The 20,255-nt window shown below is 47.1% G+C and overlaps 2 protein-coding genes across 3 annotated transcripts in view; both read left to right on the top strand.

Moving 5' to 3' along the window:
- LOC310701701 (uncharacterized protein) overlaps positions 1-7,332 on the top strand; it is a 36,742-nt gene extending 29,410 nt beyond the window's left edge. The window contains exons 4-5 of the mRNA XM_083492984.1: positions 5,085-6,836; positions 7,166-7,332. Of these exons, the coding sequence (XP_083349110.1) occupies positions 5,085-5,995 (911 nt within the window). The 3' untranslated portion in view covers positions 5,996-6,836; positions 7,166-7,332. The remainder of the gene's footprint in view (positions 1-5,084; positions 6,837-7,165) is intronic.
- A 3,341-nt stretch (positions 7,333-10,673) lies between these two features.
- On the top strand, positions 10,674-20,255 carry LOC310701176 (E3 SUMO-protein ligase ZBED1-like). 2 transcript variants are annotated; one of them, XM_083491602.1, is made up of 6 exons: positions 10,674-10,849; positions 12,848-12,974; positions 13,365-13,442; positions 14,865-14,948; positions 16,648-16,892; positions 17,497-20,255. In XM_083491602.1, the coding sequence occupies exons 1-6, from the start codon at positions 10,697-10,699 to the stop codon at positions 19,288-19,290; spliced, it is 2,481 nt and encodes an 826-aa protein (XP_083347728.1). In that variant the 5' UTR covers positions 10,674-10,696; the 3' UTR covers positions 19,291-20,255. The 2 variants fall into 2 exon arrangements, with proteins under 2 accessions (XP_083347728.1, XP_083347729.1); XM_083491603.1 differs by having other exon boundaries at positions 10,736-10,905.

Below are 20,255 nucleotides of genomic sequence, written 5' to 3'. Positions count from 1 at the left end.
CTCCCTTGGGAGGTTGTGGGCTCGCAATTGAAGCACTTCTGGTTCGGTGGAAGGCTGCTCATCTCCCTCAGCAGTTTCAGGTGCTTCTCCTTCATGCTTCCAGTTGGCGCTCGCGGAGGAAGAGGCCACTCCCCGTGCTCGCTCATGCTGGCCGGGGAATGAGGAGGGAAGCCGGGACCCATCCTGCTCAGAGACCATGAGGGAAGCGCGAGGGGGACGAGGCTTGGGCCTGTGCCCCTGACACACGCACGCAACCCCAACTGATGGACCAACAGAAGGGAGTGGGGAAAGGGGAGGGGAGCCTTGTCGGCCCTTGGCGAGGAGGAAGGGGCAGATGAATGACGAGCCAAAGCGGAACCCGTGTGGCCCCTTTTCTCTGTAGAGAGGAGAACGAGGAGGAGAGCAGCTCGGGGATAAGCCTGCACCCTGAAGGCACCTGACACCAAGCACGGGATTCTTTCCACGAGCACTTCCTTCCCCGTTCTATCTCATTCTTCCTCGCTCGGCAGAGCCCGCAGCAGAAGAGCCCGTCCAAGTGCCATGGACTCTCTTCTCCCCGGACACTCAGGCTGGCGCCCTTAAAACCATGGTGCCCTGGCGCACCACTGAGTAGAGACGGGCCTGCATGGACTTGCTTTCCTTGGAGGTTTTTAAGCAGAGGCTGGATGGCCATCTGTCAGGGATGCTTTAGCTGAGATTCTTGCATTGCAGGGGGTTGGACTAGATGACCCTTGGGGTTCCCTTCCAACTCTTAAAATTCTATGGTTCTATGAAATCTCTGGCCAGATGTGACCCCCACCACCCACCCCATTCCTCAAAGCAGCAGCAGGGCCAAAAATGGGGGAGACCATGGGCGTAACCAGGATTTTGGGGGGGGCGGGGGGAGGCAGCTTTGAGCTTTTTTTAAAGGAAAAAGCTTTTGATCCTTTTTTAGGAAATCAACAGAAACTCAGATAATTGAGGGTTTTCAGTCCTTTTCGTTTCACGGGGGGGGGGGGGCAGTAGGCACAGTCTAGGCCTGAAAAGGCGCGGGGGGGGGGCGTCCTGCCCCGCAGTCTTCCGGAGTTTAAGGAACCGAGTTCTGGTTCCTAGAGAGGCCGGAAGCTTCACTCCAACAGACGGGGTGGGGGCTAGAGGGGCTTCTTCCTTCTTCCGGCAGGAGAAATGGTCCAGTGGAGAAGGCGGTTGCGGAAGAGGGGCGGCGAATGGGGTGAAATCTAAGAGGTGCCCTATTTTGGGGGGTCGGGGGTGTACGAGGTTGGGGAGGGGGCGCAGGAGGAGGGTTTGCCTGGGGAGGCGAAGGGGGGGGTAAATAGCAGAGAAAGTTAATAGAATATGTGGAAATGGCAAGACTGACAAACAGAACAAGAGATCAGGATCAAAAAGAAGAAGGGGGGAAAACCTCTTATGAGGCACATTGTAAACCAGGCATGTCCAAAGTCCGTTTTGGGCGCCTAATCCGGCCCGCTGGTCGATTTAATCCGGCCCCCGTGGCAGTATATGTCCTGCGGTAAAACCCTATTTTAAACTGTATTCTAACTTATATTTTAATCAACTTTTTTTTAAAAAAAATGCTTTTACTGTATTTATATTTAGTGTTAGTCGCCCTGAGGGCGGGGTATAAATAAAAAAGTATTATTATTAAAAAAAGCTCAGCAACTTCAATCCTAACAAAAGCTCAACAACTTCGGTCGGCCCTCATGCATGCTCACTCTTTGAAAAAAAAGTTTGGGCACCCCCTGTTGTAAACCGATTTAGAAGTGAGCAGAATAAATGAAACAATTGAGATATGAAGGTGAGGAATACAGGGAGACATGTAGTGGGAAAGGCAGTAATAAAAGGCACCACCAGGGAAGAAGAGCCAATGCCGGTTGTGTGTTTCTTTTCTTTGAAATGTTCTTATTGTTTCAAGTGTAAAATGGAAATTTAAGGGGGGGGTGGGGAAGCAAGAACCTCTGGGAAGCTGCCCTCTCCCCTCTGAAGGGATCAAGCCACTTTTCTCCCCTATTATCATTTTATATATGTTGGAAGCTGCCCCGGATGGCTGGGGCAACCTAGTAAGATGTGTGGGGTGTAAATAGTAAAATTATCATTATGGAATGGGACTTCCCTATTTTCACTGGAGAAATGTTGAAAGGTATGTGGAGGAGAGACACCTTTAGGAGAAAAATTGAGACATTCCACACTCCCTCCTCTCATGTTTACCAAATTCCTCCGATGTTCTTACCCATCCATTTAGTGACTCTTTGTGCATACGGCTTGTGTTTCCTTCTTATTCTAGGCTCTCTTGACCTTTACGGAAGCAGCTCTGGATTTTACGGAGGACAGGTGGCACCTGCAGGATCCCAGCTGAAGATCTTTGCGCTGGGAAGTCATGGAGGAGAATTATAAGACGGTGGCCTCTCTAGGTAAGGATGCTTCTCTCCTCAATTGTTTGTTCAGCATGTTTTTGTTCTTTCTGCCATTCCCCCACCAACCCATCCAATTTGCCCCTTTTGTTCTGCACCTCCCTCAATACTTTTCTTTGTGCTAGCAGACATCTGAAGGCAGCCGTGTTTAGGGAAGTTTTTAACGTTTAATGTTTTATCGTGTTTTTTAATATTCTGTTGGGAACCGCTCAGAGTGGTTGGGGAGGCCCGGCCAGATGGGCGGGGTATATGTAATAAATTATTTTTTGTTGTTGTTGTTGTTATTTAGCTGTGTCCGACTCTTCGTGACCCCATGAACCAGAGCACGCCAGGCACTCCTGTCTTCCACTGCCTCCCGCAGTTTGGTCAAACTCATGCTAGTAGCTTCGAGAACACTGTCTAACCATCTCGTCCTCTGTCGTCCCCTTCTCCTTGTGCCCTCCATCTTTCCCAACATCAGGGTCTTTTCCAGGGAGTCTTCTCTTCTCATGATGTGGCCAAAGTCTTGGAGCCTCAGCTTCAGGATCTGTCCTTCCAGTGAGCACTCAGGGCTGATTTCCTTCAGAATGGAGAGGTTTGATCTTCTTGCAGTCCATGGGACTCTCAAGAGTCTCCTCCAGCACCATAGATCAAAAGCATCTATTCTTCGGCGATCAGCCTTCTTTATGGTCCAGCTCTCACTTCCACACATCACTACTGGGAAAACCATAGCTTTAACTATACAGGCCTTTGTTGGCAAGGTGATGTCTCTGCTTTTTATTATTATGCGTTCTCACGACACTCGAGCTGGATACATTCCGGGGCCTTGAAGCTTAATGTCTATAAAACGTATTTCCTCCAGAGAAGGGCAACCAAAATCCTCAAGGGGATATAGTAACTCCCTTATGAGAAAAGGTGCAGCATTTGGGACCTTTCAGTTTAAAGGAAAGGCTAGTAAGAACTAACAAGATAGAAAATGTGCTCATGTTTCAATTTTGACCAGATTTCTAGAGATCGAAACTGGCTTTGATAAGTTTGAACAGGAATTCAAGCTCAGCTTCATATCCAGTGAGTGCATGTTCATTGCTGATCCTGCTGGGATTTCAGCCTTCACGTGGTATTCATGTGTTGTAGGAGTTACAAAGTCGGAACCATCCCCCTTCTTAGCCTTAGATGTGTCACAGAGATGGCTCGGTTTGGAATCTGATTTTTTTAAAAAGCTAGTCTTGTTTCCTTCCTTGAAAGAATGGAACTTCAGTTCCTTTGGGGGGAGAGAGAGAGAAGATCCATTTATCCTGGCATCAACAGGTGTTTTGAAGGACTTTTTTTTCGTTCCTATGTGATTTCATCCAGGGCAGATAGACCCATCATAGCTTAAAGGAAATCAGAGAAATTCATGGAAGAGAAGGCTTCTCAAGGCTATGTGCTACCTCCAGAATCAGGAGAACAACAGCAGGAGGGGACAGTTAGCTTCCTGTTCTACTTCTGGGCTTCACATGTGCATCTTGTTGGTCCTTGTGAGAATGCTAGACTGGATAGGCCGTAGGGTGGATCCATTGGGGCTGTTCTTTGGCATCCAGGTTGAGGTTTGCCTTCTACATGCTCTGATATGCCCCTGGTTTTTTGGGGGGGGGTTTAAGTGGCTTGTCTTCCACTGTACCTGTTCACAGGTGCCAGGTGGCTCATACCAGATCCACATTCCCCATCCAATATGCTGGCAGGAGACCTAAGATCATGCATTTCCCTGCTCTTGGCTTTGGGCAGCTGTCCAGAGAGCAGTTGGGTGGACTTGGGGTGCCTGAATGGCTTCTCCTCGGAAGTAACCACCCTGCCTGTTTCATTGGAAGAAATCCCCAAACAGGACTTGATCCCTTGCCCAGAAGGAGAAGAATCAGTTGGCTGTTGCTCTCGAAGAAGGGAAGAAATTGGCAGGTATCTGCTCTTAAAATGTCTCTGCGAAAAATGGGAACAAGACAACACTGCATACCTGTGGAGTTCTAGTCTTGGCCCACCCCTGCCTTTGGAGAAAACCCAGGACTCGGTGCCAGAGCACAATCTTTGCGTTCAGAAAGTCCTGCGTTTAATCCCCACCTTCTCCAGAGACCCCATCTGGAACCTGCAAGGCCACAGGAAGTGAGTGTAGACCCTAGTGAGTTAGATAGACCCCAGTGCTCTGATTCTTGTCTAAGGCATCTTCTTGGCTTCTCATATCAGACCTTCCAAATGCATAGGAAGCACAGAACAGTGAGTTGTTCCCAGTTTGGTCAGTTCCCTCACTTGCTGCACTTCTATTCCTTTAAATATAATTTTATTAAGCTTTACATAACAAATTTAAATTCAAACACATCATTCACCTCTTCCATTAGGATTCTCTGAATCCCGTGACTTCCCTCCAGCCTTCCATGGTTACCATTGTCAGTCTTTTTTTCTTCTTCTGCTTAACTTATTTTCTCTAATCTGTTAAAAAAGTAATAATTCGTTTTTGCATAGTTTTTTGTACATTACAAGCATTACTCAAATCCTGCCAAAGTTTTTAGTTGTTTACAGTGTTCTCTTAAGTACAGACAGAAAGAGGGAGAATCGGGGAGATGCCAAAATGCGGGGGGGGGGGGGAGGTAAATGGGTTCAATCTGTGATGAGAACCTTTGATTTCCCCTTGAAATTCACCCATGATTTTCTTTCTCACCTCTCCCTCAGATGATGGCCAAAGCAACGGGGACTATAGAGAAGCTCCAGAAACACCTGCAGCTGAAGCAGGAAAAGGGATGTTTGACAATCAAAGGGACCCCCCAAACCATGAACAAAACCAGTCAGAGAATGGGAGGAAGAAATCATTGACTATGCAGGGTTTTGATGACCAGGAACCCCTGATGCTACAAGAAGATCAAAGCCGGAAGGCATGTCCAGTATGTGGAAAAATACTTAGAGATAAATCGGATTTCAGTAGACATTACAGAATCCACACAGGGGGGAAACCATATAAATGCACAGAGTGTGGAAAAAGCTTCCGTTTGCTCAGTAACCTTCGTAAACATCAGAGAACTCACACGGGAGAGAAGCCATATAAATGCAAGGAGTGTGGAAAGTGCTTCAGTGACAGCAGCAGCCTTACTCCGCATGAAAGAACCCACACAGGGGAGAAGCCATTTAAATGCACGGTGTGTGGAAAGAGCTTTAGTGTGAGTAGTCACCTTACCGTACATCAGAGAACCCACACAGGAGAGAAACCATTTAAGTGCAAGGAGTGCGGAAAGAGTTTCAGTGACAGCAGCAGCCTTACTCCACATCAACGCACCCACACAGGCGAGAAGCCGTTTCAGTGTGTGGTGTGTGGAAAGAGCTTCAGCGTGAATAGTCACCTTACTGTACATCAGAGAACCCACACAGGGGAGAAGCCATTTAAATGCAAGAAGTGTGGAAAGTGCTTCAGCGACAGCAGCAGCCTTACTCCACATGAAAGAACACACACAGGGGAGAAGCCATTTCAGTGCATGGCGTGCGGAAAGAGCTTTAGCGTGAGTAGTCGTCTTACCGCACATCAAAGAATACATACGGGAGAAGCCATTTATGTGCAAGGAGTGTGGAAGGAGCTTCAGGCGCAGCAGTAGCCTTAACGTACATCAAAGAATCCACACACTGGAGAAACAATTTAAGTGCATGGAGTGTGGAAAGAGCTTTAATGAGCAATACGTTTCAAAGAACACAGCAGCAGAGAAATTAAATGTGGAAAGGTTTTTAATGTGAGTCACAACTGGGAGGAAGACGTCCGATAAATACAGGAGGAACTGCATGTGAAAAAAATGTGATAATTAAAGGAAACATGCATCATACGATATCTTGTAAGGATTTGCAGTCTAACGTGGAAACTTTGGGCATAGGAAAGCAAGTGAGATCTTACTAGGGTGTTTTGGCATGAGGGGTTTGTAGATGACAAAGAAGCACAGAGATAAGGTAAAGGAACCCCTAACCATTAGGTCCAGTTGCGGACGACTCGGGTTGCAGCGCTCATCTCGCTTTATTGGCCGAGGGAGCCGGCGTACAGCTTCCGGGTCATGTGGCCAGCATGACTAAGACGCTTCTGGCGAACCAGAGCAGCGCACGGAAACACCGTTTACTTTCCCTATTTATCTACTTGCACTTTGACGTGCTTTCGAACTGCTAGTTTGGCAGGAGCAGGGACCGAGCAACAGGAGCTCACCCCGTCGCGGGGATTCGAACCGCCGACCTTCTGATCAGCAAATAGCAAAGTTGGGTGGCCATCTGTTGCGGATGCTTTAGTTGAGATTCCTGCATTGCTGGGGGGTTGGATTAGATGACCGCTGGCTTCCCTTTCAAATCTACAATTCTATGAAAGTTTCCTTCAATACCCTCCAGCTAGGCCTTTGGCCTGATCCAGTTTCATGGCTTTTATATTCTTTAAGCAGTTCCTGGTCTAAGCTTACTAAGGAGGTTTTGTTTTTTGTTTTTTTTAAAATAATATTTATTAAACAATCAAAAGCTTCAAAATTTAAACATAGAATACAAAAACCAAAAAAAAGCTACAAAAATGGGAAAATACAAAACAAAACACACAGAAGTACACAATAAAAAACAGTTAACAGCATAGAAAAAAAGAAGAAAAAACACCAAAAAAGAAAACAGAAAAAAGATTAGTATTTTCATATCTTATACCTCATTCACTAGTTTCTTGACCTCCTCACACCTCCCTTTTTGTATTCCAGTTCAAATATTTAGTTCAGCAAGTCCTTACCCTCTATCATTTTTTGATCTTCTTCTAGGTTTTGAAACGCTTTTGAGAAGTCCCAAGTACACAACATCTAGTAGATTCATCTGCATGACCCTAAGATATTTAATGGGGACTCCATGAAAAGCTAACCTTTCAACGGTATAGAGATTTTGTTCCTAAATAAATAAATGAATTGCTTCACTTTATTTCGCTGTGTAATCATCGCATCCCGAGAGTTTTTATCTTAGAGTGTGTTTTCTGAATTTTTGTTTGTGGGTTTTCCTAATCCAAAAGTGCAATGCGTTTGCTAGACTTCTGCCGATTTATTTGAAATAACATATTCCAAACTGATTTCACTCTCTGGTTGTATATTAGATACGGCCTTCACTTTCATTGGGTACCAGGAACAGGGCAAGAGAGGAGGGGGAGTTGTGTTTTAGCAACAATCACAGAGCTGAACTGGCTTCCCCAGGCAGTTTGAGAAGCATTTGGAAAGGCAGCAGTTCTGGGGGAAACCTCGGCTGAAGAGCTTGGACGAGTAAACTGCCTGTCCAAATACAGTCGTACCTTGGTTTCCGAACAGCTTAGTTCTTGAAAGTTTTGGCTCCCGAATGCCGAAAAGCTGGAAGTGACTGTTCCAATTTGTGCACTATTTTTGGAAGCCAAATGTCCGATGGGATTCCATGGCTTCCGATTGGCTTGGAAGGAGTTGCAAGAGCCAATCGGAAGCCGCACTTTGGTTTCGGAACGTTTTGGAAGTCGAACGGACTTCTGGAACAGGTTCCTTTCTGTCGGAGCCAGCCGTCACAAATGGCGCAGTTTAGCGTAAAATAAAGACACAGAGAGCCAGCAATATTTTCATGGATGGAGGGCAGCTCCTTTCGAACTTCTTCTCTCCTCCCCAGTAACTTTTATTATCCTTTGTTCTCTCCTCTTGCATGGCCGTTTGCCAATGTCTCACATTACCTACATCCGGTCATGGCTTAAACCCACCCATCGCCAAATAGGGTCATCACTGCCCAGAGGAAACACAACTCCATTTAAGGTCAATACATTCCAATACATTGTAAAGCTCAGAGTACTGGTCAGCCGAGGTCAGGGGGCACCCTGCAATATTACAAGCCTTTGCCGTGGCTTTATGACTCCCACACCTTTCAACTTCCAAGGTATAACTGTATCTAGGCCAGAGATCTCAAGGGCCTGATCCACTAGAATAATTCCCTGCTATTGACATCAGGCAAGCACATTCCCTGTACAGTGGTACCTTGGGTTACAGACGCTTCAGGTTACAGACTCCACTAACCCAGAAATAATACCTCAGGTTAAGAACTTTGCTTCAGGATGAGAACAGAAATTGTGCATTGGTGGCACGGCAGCAGCGGGAGGCCCCATTAGCTAAAGTGGTACCTCAGGTTAAGAACAGTTTCAGGTTAAGAACGGACCTCCAGAACGAATTAACCTGAGGTACCACTGTACTCTTGTCAGTGCCTCTTAAAACATACTTGCTTCAGCATGCCTGTTCAAACACGTAGATACTGAAGTGTTTTAATCATTCTTATTACTCACGTTGATTATTTTTAATCTTTTGCATTTCAGAAAGGATTTTTTTATTTTGATGCAGGGTGTCATCCACTCTCATACCAGGATCACTTGGGAATGGAGGAATTTCATTTCCCTTCCAAAACTTCTCAGAGCACAAAAGACTGGCGTTAGGGTTTCTGCTTCCTGGTTGGTGTCCAATAATAATAATAATAATAATAATAATAATAATAATAATAATTTATTATTTATACCCTGCCCATCTGGCGGGTTTCCCAAGCCACTCTGGGCAGCTTCCAACAGAATATTAAAATACAACACCCTATTAAACATTAAAAGCTTCCCTAAAGAGGGTTGCCTTCAGATGTCTTCTAAAAGTCTGGTAGTTTTTCTCTCTGACATCTGGTGGGAGGGCGTTCCACAGGACAGGTGCCACTACCGAGAAGGCCATCTGCCTGGTTCCCTGTAACCTCACTTCTCGCAGCGAGGGAACTGCCAGAAGGCCCTTGGCGCTGGACCTCAGTGTCTGGGCAGAACGATGGGGGTGGAGATGCTCCTTCAGGTATACAGGACTGAGGCCATTTAGGGCTTTGAAGGTCAGCACCAACACTTTGAATTGTGCTCGGAAATGTACTGGGAGCCAGTGTAGGTCTTTCAAGGCATGCTATTGTCTCCCTCCAGTGCCTGTTTTATGAGACCAGGTTTACCTGCCCTTCCACCCCCAAGAACCTGATCACTGGATGGGCTGTTTGAGTTCTTAAACGCTAACCTAAAAATGAGTTTGGAAAGTGTGTAGGGGCAGCAGGGTAGCCTTCAGTTTAGGTTGGGCGAGGGCAACACCTGACTTTGAATGTGGGGAATTCGTTGTGATTCTGAACGGTGTCCAGAATGAGCTTGCATCTCCCAAAAAAGAATATTGTCTGCTGTCTGACAACTTACTCCAACCCAGTCCAGTCCATTTCAGGGGGAATGAGACATCCTGGTATACCCCACAGAGGACCTTAAGGTCCATAAATAATCATAGTTTAGAGGTCCTCGGCCCTAAGGAAGTCAGATTATCCTCCACCAGGGCCTTCTCAGTGATGGCTCTGACCTGGTGGAATGCTCTGTCCCATGAGACTAGGGTCCTGCAGGATTTAACTTCCTTCCGCGGGGCCTGTAAGACAGAGCTATTCCGCTTTCAATTTGAACTTAGCCTGATCTTTTACTCCACTTCCTTCCTTCCCTCCCACTCCCCTTTTTATGAAGATTACCCGCTCTGGGATCACACAGCTAATTCTCCCCTGGTCTCCTCGCCATAGCTGTCAACCTTCCCTTTTTTTGTGGGAAATACCCTTATTCCAGGGTCGTTTCCCGCTGCTACCCCGGATTGTTAGATATCCTCTAGACTGTCCCCGGGACAGGTGAGGCTGCTGATCCCTGAAAGTTGACAGCTATGCTCCTCACTGGCGCAAATAGGACTAATTTAGCCAGCTAACCCTGGTGATCATCTAATGTTTATTGGATGGGTTTCCCCCCTAAATCAATCTTTGATTTCTGAACTTATTCACGTTTTATACTGTATTTTATGCTATTTTTTGTTGCATCAATTAAGTGTTTTAATTTTGTTGTTAGCTGCCCAGAGCCCGGTTTTCTGAACCAGGAAGGGCGGGGTATACATAAAAATTTATTATTATTTATTATTATTTATTATTATTCCCAGCCCCCAGCCCCCCACCTTTGCACCGAAAACATCTAGTACCACCAAGGAACACTATTTGCCATGTGCAAATAGTACAAGTCTTTTCAGATACAGCAGATGCGTCCCCTTTGGCCTGACCTAGAAGGCTTTTCTGCTGAACTCTTCACAAAAAAGGCACTTCTTTTGTCTTCCTCTGCCTCCCTTGCAAACCTTTAGCCAAGAGATCTCAGAGCCCGGCTCCCTCCCTCCCCAATAATCAGAGCGCTTTTCTCAATGCCACCCACGGGCATCGCTGAGACACTTCGGGTTCCCATTCGCAGGCGGCCAGCGCAAAGGAAACAGCTGCTGCTGCTCCTCGTTTGAATGGGAGCCGGAGGTGAAGGCGGCGCGGCGTCCTTCCCTGTCCCTATGGTCCATTGTGAAGGCGCTCAGGGAGGTGGCCTCCTCGCGAGTTTTCCTCCCGAAGAGGAGCTGGGCCAGCAGAGAGAGAAGAGTTCAGGGTGCAATGCAAGAAAGGTCGGGGAGAGCATGCCAGATCTTGCCTTCTTTGCATTGCACGACGCTCCTGCAAGGCAGGCCAGCGGGGATGTTCTGGGGAGGCGCGGCTCCGGGTGCAAAGCGGTTGATGGGGGTGAAGGAGCGCAGCTTTACACGCACCAGAGTTTTGGGGGGTGGGTGTGGGGCGGGTGGGAAGAGAGAAATCGGGGAATCTCCTTTTTCTGTCTCCTAGGCATGGTGGGAAATCCCAGGGATTGCTTTAATTAATTCAAAAATTTGTTGCATTTGTTGTTGTGGTTGTTGTTGTTGTTGTTTAGTCGTTTAGTCGTGTCCGACTCTTCGTGACCCCATGGACCAGAGCACGCCAGGCACTCCTGTCTTCCACTGCCTCCCGCAGTTTGGTCAAACTCATGTTTGTAGCATCGAGAACACTGTCCAACCATCACGTCCTCTGTCATCCCCTTCTCCTTGTGCCCTCCATCTTTCCCAACATCAGGGTCTTTTCCAGGGAGTCTTCTCTTCTCATGAGGTGGCCAAAGTCTTGGAGCCTCCGCTTCAGGATCTGTCCTTCTAGTGCAGTGTTTCCCAAACGTTTTTGGGCAACGGCACACCTGCTTACCGGAAAAAAATCTCGCGGCACACCACCATTAAAGCCCCGCCCCGTGACGTCAGCGCGCAGCGTCACGCGGGGGGGGGGGACGCACAAAAGTGAACGTTTTTTCCCTTCCCCTTGCCGGGGTGGGAGGAGGCAGCAGAGCGAGGGCAGCTGAGGCGGCGGCGGCGATAGCGGGCGGAGGAGGAGCCGTCGCCGGGAGTTGCTGCTGCTGCTGTTGCTGCTGCTGCCCGGACATGCCGGCCTCCTCCTCCTCCGCTGTCTCGCGCTCCTCCCTTTTGCGCGAGCTGCCCCGCCGCTCGGCACCACCACCGCGGAGCCGCCCCCGGCTCGACGCGGATCCTCGCCGCCGCCGCCTCTCGCCGCCCGACTCGCCCGCCTCCCTCCCACGGCACACCAGCCGGTGTCTCACGGCACAGTAGTGTGCCGCGGCACACCGGTTGGGAAACACTGTTCTAGTGAGCACTCAGGGCTGATTTCTTTAAGCATGGAGAGGTTTGATCTTCTTGCAGTCCATGGGACTCTCAAGAGTCTCCTCCAGCACCATAATTCAAAAGCATCAATTCATCAGTGATCAGCCTTCTTTATGGTCCAGCTCTCACTTCCATACATCACTACTGGGAAAACCATAGCTTTAACTATACGTACCTTTGTTGGCAAGGTGATGTCTCTGCTTTTTAAGATGCTGTCCAGGTTTGTCATTGCTTTTCTCCCAAGAAGCAGGCATCTTTTACTTTCGTGACTGCTGTCACCATCTGCAGTGATCATGGAGCCCAAGAAAGTAAAATCTCTCACTGCCTCCATTTCTTCCCCTTCTATTTGCCAGGAGGTGATGGGCCCAGTGGCCATGATCTTCGTTTTTTTGATGTTGAGCTTCAAACCATATTTTGCACTCTCCTCTTTCACCCTCATTAAAAGGTTATTTAATTCCTCCTCACTTTCTGCTATCAAGGCTGTGTCATCTGCATATCTGAGGTTGTTGCATTTAGATCCTCCAGGGAGTCTATGTGGTCCTCGTTTAATTCCCCTGCACAACAACCCTGAGACGTAGGCTAAGGCTGAGCCCTGGTTCAACCACTGAGCTTCATCATGGCTGGACGGGGATTCGAACCTGGGTCTCTCGGTCCTAGTGTGATACTTTAACCACGACACCACATTGAAATACATTTTAAAGTATTTTTAATCTTTGCTGGAAGCCACCCAGAGTGGCTAGGGAAACCCAGCCAGATGGGTGTGGTACAAATAAATTATTATTATTATTATTATTATTATTATTGGAGTCGTAGAGTTGGAAGGGACCCCCAAGGGTGATCTAGTCTGACCCTCTGCAACGCAGGAATATATGTGATTGTTCCCAAACGAGGGTCCAACCTGCAATCTTGGCGTTATTCGCTCTCTTCCAGGACCTGGTGACGTTTGAGGAGGTGGCTGTGCAATTCACCCAGGAGGAATGGGCTCTGCTGGATCGTGGCCAAAGAGCTCTGCACAGGGAGGTCATGGAGGAGAATTATGAGACAGTGACTTCTCTGGGTAAGGATGCTCCCACCCCTCCCCCGCCTCCAGACATATATATATATCTGAATCGTAAACTGGAAAGTAGGGACGCATGTGGCACTGTGGGTTAAACCACAGAGCCTAGGACTTGCCGATCAGAAGGTCGGCGGTTTAAATCCCCGCGACGGGGTGAGCTCCCGTTGCTCGGTCCCTGCTCCTGCCCACCTAGCAGTTCGAAAGCACGTCAAAGTGCAAGTAGATAAATAGGTACCGCTCCGGTGGGAAGGTAAACAGCATTTCTGTGCGCTGCTCTGGTTCGCCAGAGTGGCTGGGGAAACCCTGCCAGATGGGTGGGGTACAAATAATAACATACAATGACTATTACTATTTTGTGATCAGAAGCATTTGTTTTTGTCTCCTCGAAAGAATCAGATGTTAGCTCCTGCTGGGAAGAAGGAGAGGACCCGTTTCCCCAGGATCCGAAAGAAGAAGAGACATCAGCAGGTGCTCAGCTTTTGGTCTGGGAATAGAATAAATTGCCATTTCCAGTGTGTTATCATTTCTGACAGATTAACCTAGTGGTTCTCAAACTTTTGGCGGGCTCTTGCTCCCTTGGGTTACATCAAACGCGTCCCCAGTGCCCCCTACCCTATGAAAAGCATTATTCATAATAGCAGCTTGCAATGCATGGTTTCGAATTTTATTGTGTTATTTCACATTTATTCAAAATCCAATTAAAACTACAGTCATACCACATGTTAACGTCCACTTCATGTTACGTTCTTTCAGGTTACGTCCCGCAGCGACCCGGAAGTACCGGAAAGGGTTACTTCCGGGTTTCTGCGCATGCGCAGATGCGCAAAAACGACATCCCGCGCATGCGCAGAAGCAGCGAATCGCAACCGCGCATGCGCAGACACGCCGCTGCAGGTTGCATTCTTTTCATGTTGTGAACGGGCCTCCGGAACAGATCCCATTCGCAACCAGAGGTACCACTGTACGGTATTCAGCTTAACTAATTCAACAAGATTGATGGGTACCGACTTTTCGAAGCCTGATAGGCATTTACACTTCCATTGTCCACCCCACCCCGTTCCTCCGCCCGCCTCTTTGCGCCTCCCCAGGTAACCCTACCGCTGCACCACCACCAGGGGGCAGTAGTATCACCCGCTTTGGGAACCGCTGGGTTAACCTCTCAGGCTATGCGTTCTTCCGGTGGGGAGAAGAATAGGGTTAAGCAAACTGATGGAAGGTAAAGCTCTCGCTACTAATCATGATGACTAATCATGAGCACCAGCAGCTGAAAGGGGCCATTGCCTTTACTTCCTCCTTGTGGGATTCCCATATGGATCCAGTTGGCCTTTGTAGGGATGTTGCAAAAGCAGAACAGATGGATTCATGAACGAGAAAGCTCTCAGTGGCTGCAAGAGGACAGCGCTTGAGGGCTGTTGCCTTATGTCTTTTGGGCTTCCTGGGGGACGCTGAACGAGACAGGCTTTTGGTGTGATCCAAAGGACTCTCCTCACAAAGATAATCTCTTCCGTTGGGAGACCACATGGTCAAATGTACCAGCTTTCCTGTAACTTTAACAAGGCATTTGGGTGGTTAACATCCTGTATCCTTTTAATTTTTGCGGGGGGGGGGTATTATTTTGTTTTGTTCTTGTTTTTATTTTGTATTTTGTGTTTTTTCACCTTGTATTTTTATGCTGTGAACCGCCCTGAGATCTTCAGATGAAGGGTGGTATACAAATTATTATTATTATATTATTATTATTTTTAGCCAGGTGAATCCTGCTGGATCCTATCATTCAGCTGGAGATCAATGCATTTTCCTCTGGGCTTTTTGGGAGGAGGCTATAGCAATGGGTGGACATGGAATATATTTTGTCCTTGGAAGCAACTAGCCTGTTTGTTTCTTTGAAAGAAATCCCCAAACCGGACTTGATGTCTTGGCTGAAAGAAGAAGACCCAATTAGGTGGGGCTCGGAGGAAGTGACGAGATGGGCAGGTACCAATTTTTTTTTTTTTTTTTTATTTTTAGAAAATCTTTATTAATTTTCACATAGACAAATATACACGAGTTACATAACATATAAAACAGAAAATGATGCAAATGAATAGAAATGATGAAATAAGTAAAGATAAAGAAACAAACATAAACAAATACAATATATTACACTTATATGACAGATTAAAATATATAACTTCCAATAATTCTCATTATACTACTTATATTATCTGTATTCCTTGCACAGATTCATATTATTTTGGTTTGTTTTTTTTTTTGTGTGTGTGTATATATATATATATATATATATGCAGGTTTTGGTGTCTTCGGGTGTCTTCCCGTGTAAGAGTTGGGGTGTCTACACCCGAAGACACCAAAACCTGCATTCCTGTACCCGTGAAAATCTACGAAAGCATATATATATATATATATATATATATTCCACTGTTATATTTTATGCAATTCTTGGTTACCAGTATCACTGTATTTCTGCAAGTATCTTATTGTTTGTACGGTACGTTTTAAAGTATTCTATAAATATTTTCCATTCCCTATAAACCTCGTGGTTTGACACTCCTCTAATTTTTCCAGTCAATTTTGCTAGTTGCAGGTATTCTATCATAAGAATTTGCCACTCTGTAATCATTGGTAAGATTTCGTTCTTCCAATTTCTTGCCACTGTTATTGTGGCTGCCGTAATTGCGTACATAAACAATGGTCTTTTTTTTTCTTTTTCCCATTGGTAATATACCTAATAGAAAAATTTCTGGTCTTTTTAGAAATGTGAGTTTGAATAGTTTTTTTACATTCACTATAAATGTTATTCCAAAATTCACGGATAACCGCAGTTCCACCACATATGGTGGCAGGTACCAATTTTAAGAGACGTCTTGGGAAAGATTATGATGTTAACAAAAACTGTGGGACGATATCTGGGCTTGTTAGATTAAATCCAAATATTGGCGGTGGCAAAGGCTGCATACATCCCATAACTTGACTGAACCACCTCCCGGCAAGAGTCCCTGTCTGTCTTGTGTTTACATCTGAAGGCAGCCCTGTTAGGGAAGCTTTTAATGTTTGATGTATTTTAATATTCTTTTGGAAGCCGCCCAGAGTGGCTGGGGAAGCCCAGCCAGATGGGTGGGGTATAAATAATATATTATTATTATTATTGCAGTGGTGCCTCGCAAGATGAAAAGAATCCGTTCCGTGATTCTCTTCGTCTAGCCGTTTTTTCGTCTTGCGAAGCAAGCCCATTGACGGATTAGAGGATTAGCGCTATTAGCGGCTTTTAGCGGCTTATCAGCTTATCGGATCAGCTGATAAGCGGCTTAGCGGCTTAGAAAAAGGGGGGGAGGGAAAACCCCCGCAGGAACTCGCAAGACATTTTCGTCTTGCGAAGCAAGCCCATAGGAGATTCGTTTTGCGAAGCACCTCCAAAACGGAAAACTCTTTCGTCTAGCGAGTTTTCCGTCTTGCGAGGCATTCGACTTGCGGGGCACCACTGTACTGAGGTCGGTGTGGTGCTGCGAGGGCTTCAGTGGGGTGAAGTTGCTCAGCCAATACCGGGACACAAATATCAACAGTCATCGATACCGGGAATCCCAACAGAATCCCCTGATCACTTTCTCCGGTCAGGGAAAGGTGGAGGAAGAAGAAGGTTTGTCTCAATAGAGATTATTCTTGCTCCATCTTACAGAGACCCAGAAAGGCCAGAATATCGACTGCAAGGTTGTCGGGGAGGAGGGCACTGCCCAAGACGCGCTGCTGGCGAGACCGTCAACCTCCGCCAAACCGCTGCCGTGGCTCGGCTTTGAGTGCGCCTTTTGTTTTGTGTCGCAGAAAGGCAAAAATGTGACGGTGCAATGCAAGTTCTGCTTGCCGAAAGTGAAAACGGTGAGCGCCGCCACAACCTCCACATCCAACTTGAAACGGCATCTGCAGGTAGGTGCCCATTGGAGGCTGAGCCTTAATGTCTGGCTGGCCACTGCCAGAAGTGGAGAGAGAAAGAGATAAAATTAAATTTCTGTTTTACATTTTAAAATATTCACTTAAACAACCTTAAAAAATATCAATGTTTTCCCTTCCTCTCTTTCCACGGTTCATTTTACTCAACATAAATACCTCCATATTTTATATAAACTAAACCATTCCGTGTTCCATTATTACATCCATCAAAACTTATTTGCATTGTGGAATTTATCTTAATGCGACCCACATTTTCAAATAAACACAATTTTCCTCCGTATATTCAGCAAACATTTTGCAATCTTCTCTAAATGTACGTTCTTCTTGTTCTTCTTGTTCTTCTTGTTCTCAAAGTCGGGACTTTGCTCATTTTCCTTTGGGGGCTATAATAATTATAGTAGATAATAGTAAATATTATCATTAGGACCCATGGAAGAGATAGGGGGAAGTCAGGAGATTCAGGAGATTGAGAGCAATCTCGATATTCGGATTTTGAAATGATGCTTGTTGTATGTTTATATTTTTAAAAAATCAAATTTAAAAAATTATAAAAATAAAGTAGCGCTCTTTTCTTTTTCAGAAGCAGCACCCAGAGCAGCTCAGAGTCCTCGAGGCTGCGAAACGGAAGAATACAAAGAAGCACGACTTCTCCGAGGCGGAAGACGCGAGCGGCTTGAGACCTCCCAAGATGCCGGCAACCCTGGAGAGATGGGGGTCCAGCAGGGAGCCTGTCAGCCAGAAACTGCTGGATAAGAAACTGCTGGATTTCATTGTGGAGGAGACGGTGCCCCTGCAGCTGGTGGACAAGCCCTCGTTCATCGAGTTTGCTCGCCTGGGCCTCGGCAAGGAGCTGTCCATCATGTCCTCCAAGACTCTGAAAGAGAGGCTAGAAAAGAAGGCGTACCACATGCGGGAGGAGGCGGCCATGAAAATGACACGGGTACAGCATGTGGCGACCACTGCGGATTGCTGGACGCATGGAAGGAAGACCTACCTCGGTGTTACGGCCCATTGGATCAACCCGGAGACCCTAACCCGGGAGTGTTGCGCCCTGGCCTGCCGACGCCTGAAAGGACACCACGCCTACGACCTCGCCACGACTCTGCACAACATCCACGTGGAGTACAAAATCCACCACAAAGTGGTATGCACCACCACGGACAACGGCTGTAACCTGGTCAAAGCCTTCAGAGCTTTCTACACAGACAAGGAGGCGGTGGATGTCATGGACCAAGCAGACGAAGGGGACAACGACCAGCAGGAAGTGGAGTTTGTGGATGTCTGTAACATTCTGGACACGGGTGAATACAGGGCCGCTGAAGAAGAAATGTGCTTGCCCCCACACCAAAGGTGCGCAAGCTACACACTGAACTTGGTGGCCACCCAAGACATCGAGAGAGTCCTCAACTCTAAGAATTCTCCTCTGGGCGGTTTCAAGAAACACTTTTGCTCCTTGCTGGGGAAGTGTTCTAAGCTGTGGTCCAAACAAAAGCAATCGGCGATTACCGCAGAGTACATCAAAGACCAGTGTGGTGTCTTGCTCAGGGTCCCCAGTAAGACCAGGTGGAGTACCACCTATGATGCTCTGAAGCAGCTAAGGGATCTACTGTCCACTGCACCGCAGAAGATGGATTCCATCCTGGACTTCTGCTCCTTGCAGAGGATCACGGCTCCCGAGGCCCAGGTGGTCCAAGAATATTGCGAGATCCTCGCTCCTGTGGCCCAGGCCCTCGATATCCTTCAAAAGGAAAACGGCATGTTTATGGGTTACCTGCTCCCCACTCTCTACGCTCTGGACCATAAGTTGGAGGTGCTGGAGAAGAAGCCTGCAAATTGCACCTACTGCCGTCCTCTGGTGAAGATTGTGCGGGAAGGGATAAGGAAAAGGTTTGATCCGATTTGGAAGGAGAGGAAGCTCTTGGTGGCTGCCTGCTTGCACCCACGGTTCAAGGTGGACTGGTTAGATCTGTGCAACACTGAGATCGGCAAAAGTACCATGGAAGCTTTGCTGAGAGCCGAGATCCAGAGGGTGGTCACCGAGCAGGTCAAGAGCTCTTCGGAGAAGGAGTGCGCCGTCGACTGCGACGACGAGTTTTTCGGGATACAGTCCCGAAGCAAGAAGTCCGCATCGGACTCTGCCGAAGAGGAGGTCTCGAGGTACCTAAAGTTCCCCAACAGCGAGCTGTCTTCGCTCCATGCCTTCCCGCAGATTTTGAAAAGTTTCCTTGCATACAACACGGGCCTGCCTTCCAGCGCCGCTGCTGAGCGCCTCTTTGGCGCAGGGGGGAACGTAATGACCGTGAAAAGACATTCTCTGGCGGACGACATGTTTGAGCACCTGGTGCTTCTAAAGCAGAACAAAGGCGTGGTTTGAGGATCTCGCTCGTGCCCACGGAGATGGCACCGGATACCAGCTGAATTTCCTTATGCTGCCAAGGGGGACTCGCCGTTGTGCTGGAGGGGTGTGTGGTGAAAGAGGATTGGTGTTTCATCTGGGGTGGGGTTGCCCCAGGGCTTTTTTTCCCTGCTGGGAAAACTCAATTCCAGCACCTCTCAGGTGGGCACCATTGTCATTACAGCTGTACCTTGGAAGTCGAACAGAATTCGTTCTGGAAGTCTGTTCGACTTCCAAAATGTTTGAAAACTAAAGTTTCTGATTGGCTGCAGGAAGCTCCTGCAGCCAGTTGGAAGCCGCAGAAGCCCCGTCAGACATTCAGCTTCCAAAAATAGTTTGCAAACTGGAACACTCACTTCCGGGTTTGCAGAATTCAGGAGCCAAAACATTCAGGAACTAAGCTGTTTGAAAACCAAGGCACGATTGTATAATGCAATTCTAGCCCTGTTCTCAGTCGGAACAGGTAGCGTTCCCAGTGTCCAGCACAAAGACCTGTTAGCAATGTTACCAGCTGCCAGCGATGGCTCCAGAAGCGGGTCTCTTTGCCCACAAAGGGCAGGGGGTGCAGTAAAATTTGGGGCACAGCTTTATGTGAACATTTGACCCAGCACAAAAGAGTTGTTGAAGGTAAAGCAAAACGAGATAAATTTCTTCTGTTCATTAGTTTTGTTAATAACAATACCGGCTCTCCCAGATCTCCAGTCACCCTTCTGGCAATGTGGAGCGGCTAGCTCCACCGAATGGAAGGACGCCAGTCGAACTCAACTTTTTAAAAATTCTGTCACTTTCTACTCCTCAGCAGACTTGTTTTCCTTCTCTCCGTTCTTTGTTGCTGTTGTAGTTATGTCAGTAATTGTTCTCTAGTGCTCAGCTTCCGTTTTCTACATATAATTGTGACTATCAACTTTTCTTTAAAAAAATACAGATGTGCCATTTACAATGAA

This window comes from Podarcis liolepis (assembly GCF_965112155.1).
Source record: "Podarcis liolepis genome assembly, chromosome: 2".
Classification (NCBI taxonomy): Eukaryota; Metazoa; Chordata; class Lepidosauria; order Squamata; family Lacertidae; genus Podarcis; species Podarcis liolepis.
Note: the sequence above shows the minus strand (reverse complement) of the source record. Positions and strands in the feature narration are given on the sequence as shown.